Raw genomic sequence first — 4,139 nt, 5'->3', positions numbered from 1 at the left:
TGACATGTTAGAAACCCGACCTGTGGCGGCCATCACCACTTTCCTCCCGCTGAGTACGAGCATGTTGTCCACTGCCGCGGGATGAGGGGCAGGTACGTGGGCATCAGACTGCCGGGGAAGAGCCGAGTCCTGACATTGTGTGAAGTGGAGGTGTATGCAGGTGAGTAAGTCAGATACAGACAGGCATTCTAATTATGATAACAATGACAAATATATATACAACGGTTCAACTTTGTTACAACGTTTGACCAGTTGCTGACGTCACATATACTCAAGATCACCACTTTAAAGATCACGTGAGTAACTCTCACGAGTTTGCATTCTGAAGGGATAAGTCATCAGTATTGATCCTGAAGAAGACGACAGTAATCGTGAAAAGTTCGATACGTGTATTCTTTTGTGTTGGAAGAAAACTTTTTGTAAAATTTTTTGGTCTTATTTAAACTGACCTTTGAACTGACCACAGTTGTATTCTGTTGTCGTCTTTTCTTTATATTTGTCTTACTTTATCCTGTTTATTCTCTCGAAGCTCCAAACTTGGCGCTTGGAAAGCCAACTGTCCAGTCGGCTGTCGCATGGAACGGGTTTGCCTCCCGAGCGACTGACGGTTGCAGGGACCCGAACTGGGGTAGCCAGTGCTGCACCCACACTCCGGCACAGTCAAATCCTTGGTTGCAAGTGGACCTCGGTACCCGTCAGGTTAGTGTCCAGTGGGTGGTCGTCGTCAACCGCGCCGACTGTTGCAGAGAGCGACTTCACGGCTTCGACGTCCACATTGGAAACGACGCAAACGTAGAGCGTAACCCACGCTGCGGCGGACATCACGTCATCCCCGCTGGTAAGAACAAGGACGCCATCAACTGCAACGGGCTGAGAGGACGATATGTGGGGATCCGTCTGCCTGGACACGGCCGTATACTGACTATCTGCGAAATCGAAGTCTACGCAGGTATGTAAAGCAAATGTAATCGTCGGTTTTTCTGAGTTTTCTTCAATCATTATTGCCGACTCAAAAGTCGAATGGAGAGAGGGGGGAAAAAGGAAGCCAAACTGGAACACAAACAGACAGAGAGAAATGCAAATCAAAATTCTATTTTCCAGCTACGGTGAACAGAAAGAGGACAAATGAAGTGCGTGATACCGAGAGCCAGGGTTGTGGAGAACATCAGGTTAGTGTGTACACGTACACTAGTGCGGCAGTAACTGCATGTACGTAGATAAAGCAGATTCCTATCTGACTAGCCAGGGTTGTGGAGAACATCAGGTAAGAGTGTACACTAGTGCGGCAGTTACAACATGCAGATAAAGAAGATTCCCATCTGACTCTAGTCACCCATCTTATGTTTCACAAACATAAGATGGGTGACTAGAGTAGTAGTGTTACTAATCTAGTAATATTCACTTCATTGCTTGACTTTTCTCCTGCAATTTCTTAAGCAATTTCTATTGCATTCAATACCGTGCCTGTGTATTGTTGTCATTTTCACACAAAAACTTGCATTAACATGCACATACAAACGTATTGCTGTGTCAATACAGGAGGGAGACAACTGGGTATCTGATGAGACTGGAGAGACAAAGAAGAACTGCGCCTGTCAACAGAATGAAGAGGTGTGCTTCGAGGTGATTTGTGGAAAGGATGGAAAAGAAGACCCAATCAAGGACCAAGACGAACTGTGGACCTGTCAGGAACCGGCCGATGAGGAAGAGGATCCCGGTAAACAAAGTTTTACTATAGACGAAACTGCAAACTATTACAAAAAGTATTTGGAAAAAAATCAAATCCCCATGAAATGCTAACTTTCAATACTGGCCGTCCGATAGTTAAGATAGTAGTTGTGGTATACAGTTCATAGAATTGTTTCATAACTAGCCTTGTTGCAAATGTATTGGCAAGAGAATCGAAAATACAAGTAGATCACAAGTCCTTTGTTTTCTAGCATCTGAGGTCCAGAACGATGGCGAAACAAATGCAGCTGCTGAGTTCCAGGACGAAAGCATGGAGGCTTGGATGGACGGCTATGAAGGATAACTGGTAAGTTGTAAGGGACGATGAAAGAAGGGTTTTAATAATTGTTATGATACCTGTCTGTTCCAAATACTAAGTACAATGATATTTTTTTATTGATAGATGTGAAAGTGTGAGATCATCTTCCAAACACAATGTTTACGTAAGGTTATATCGCTTGCATATCAGGAAAATTTAGTGCCATTTGAAGAGCTACGTATACCACAGGAAAGTTGACAGCAAAAATGGATACATATGTTAAATTTAAAGCAGTGTTAACTCGCTTGGATCTGGTTGTTACTAATTGGTGTTTCATTTTGCAGGCTGAATTCGAAGCTGAGAAGAGGCAGCGCTGTTCATCACTTGAAGCGCTCTGCAACTGGTGGAATTGTCCAATGAAAGTCAACCTGGTGTGCCTAACGAGGGTAGTTCAATTAAAGGCAACCTAAGCAATATTACAGCGTCAAAGTGGAAATATTCTGAATAAGGCAATCTGCATGCTATTGACATCTACTGCACTGTATTCTCACATTTACATCATAATTTGATACTTTGAGCGGTTAAAAACAGCCCAGAGACAAGTTGCACGAGGATATTCCTTATTATTGTACCCCCCCAAAATAAGGACTTGATCTGGAATCCTTGTGCAATTCATTCCGATCCCGCGCTGTTTTTATCGGCTCAATTTATGAAATAATGATGTAAACGTGCTAAAATAGTGCATTAGATGTCAATATTATACAGACTGCCTTATTCATAATATTTCCACTTTTAACAATGTGATATGGCTTAGGTTGCCTTTAAGATTTCGCCTGCCCCCTTGTGGTTACTGTAGAAGACGTAAATTTAAACGTAGACATATCCATAAATTCCCTATACTTTTGAACTTCCGAAAGTTTCTATCAGGGTCCCCAATACGCGGTGAGTTCGTAAAAGGCTTTCAAAAACTAATTTCACTTTGACCAACAGGAATTAAACTTTGCACACTTTTTAACCTAATGATATGCAACAAGTTTTGTTCATTTGTACATTTTTTTAAAGCCTTTGATGAACACACTGTGTATTCAGGACCCGATGACCACTCTGAATACATCGACCCCCACCCCACCCCCACACCACCCTGGCAACTCTAAATCAAAAACTGCTGAGAGTTCAAAAAGGAAACTAAGCATGTGACTGCAGTACTGATGATGTTAACTATAGAAATATGTATTATTGTATATGTCAAATACATCAAACAATAACCAGCTCTAGATCAGGGGGGAATATTTCGTAAAATCTATGTTGCCTCAACAGATACTTGCCTTTTCTTCTCCCTCTTTTATCAAGTATCATATTGGTATTTCTGATCTTCTGAACTAGAGGCTGCTCATTTGGTGCCTTCAGTGTGTCTGATATTCCATTTCTTGCACACTACTGTGCCCTCCTTTATTAAGTATCATAATGGTAATCTTTTCTGATCTTTTAAACTAGAGGCTGTTCTTTTGGTGCCTTCAGTGTATCTGACACTCCATTTTTAATTTCTTGCACACTACTTTGCCTCTTTGGCGGGAGTATGGCAATAAATTGCATCCAATGTATGTTTTAAAACATATCTTCTAAAATAGTTAGCGGTGTCGACAGCAATGAGGTTAAAATGGAGTCCGACGTGGGTTTTTTTTCAAACAAAAGGAAACGTTCAGTGTTTAGAATCGTAAACGTACCTGTTTGAGCTTTTGGAATAGGGGCCTCATCTAGAATGAATGCGGGTCTTAACTTGTGAGTTCAGGAGTGCAATGCTAAAGAAAATACAACCCGTTATTAAGATACCAGTAATGTAGTTAAACTAATGTACATTACAGGCATCTTACAGTACTGGGATCTCAATTCTGAAAACTATCAAACATTGGTGTTAATATCTACAGAATAGATTTTGGTTAACATCCCAACAATCTCAAATTGATTCAATGAAGATATATTTCGCCTGCATCAATATGAAGCTAGCATCTTACTTTTAAACGATACTAAATTGGCTACAATGACAAGCCCTTTGATAATCACCTTCTAACTTGTCTAACATTGCAAAATGTACTCCCACAAGACAAGACAAGACAAGACACCTTTCTCACGCGGCGGCCATGATAGATCGAAA

The 4,139-nt window shown here is 41.2% G+C and overlaps 2 protein-coding genes across 2 annotated transcripts in view; both read left to right on the top strand.

Annotated features, from left to right (window-relative positions):
- LOC118429382 overlaps nt 1-53 on the top strand; it is a 7,474-nt gene extending 7,421 nt beyond the window's left edge. Inside the window, exon 6 of the mRNA XM_035839862.1 lies at nt 12-53. Within this exon, the coding sequence (XP_035695755.1) occupies nt 12-53 (42 nt within the window). The remainder of the gene's footprint in view (nt 1-11) is intronic.
- Nucleotides 7-3,643, top strand: LOC118429671 (fucolectin-like). Its single transcript, XM_035840257.1, has 6 exons — nt 7-160; nt 530-949; nt 1,102-1,169; nt 1,540-1,717; nt 1,941-2,035; nt 2,332-3,643. Exons 1-5 carry the CDS (start codon nt 82-84, stop codon nt 2,030-2,032), a joined length of 837 nt encoding a protein of 278 aa, XP_035696150.1. The 5' UTR covers nt 7-81; the 3' UTR covers nt 2,033-2,035; nt 2,332-3,643.
- The last annotated feature ends 496 nt before the right edge of the window (nt 3,644-4,139 follow it).

This window comes from Branchiostoma floridae, chromosome 13 (genome assembly GCF_000003815.2).
Source record: "Branchiostoma floridae strain S238N-H82 chromosome 13, Bfl_VNyyK, whole genome shotgun sequence".
Lineage (NCBI taxonomy): Eukaryota > Metazoa > Chordata > Leptocardii > Amphioxiformes > Branchiostomatidae > Branchiostoma > Branchiostoma floridae.
The sequence above is the reverse complement of the archived record's forward strand: the minus strand, read 5'-3'. Positions and strand labels throughout refer to the sequence as shown.

Coding starts and splice junctions, on each gene's coding strand:
- LOC118429671 (XM_035840257.1), top strand. CDS start 82: ATGAGGGGCAGGTACGTGGGCATCAGACTGCCGGGGAAGAGCCGAGTC. Junction 161..529: donor TGAAGTGGAGGTGTATGCAG/GTGAGTAAGTCA, acceptor ATTCTCTCGAAG/CTCCAAACTTGGCGCTTGGA. Junction 1,718..1,940: donor CGATGAGGAAGAGGATCCCG/GTAAACAAAGTT, acceptor TTTGTTTTCTAG/CATCTGAGGTCCAGAACGAT.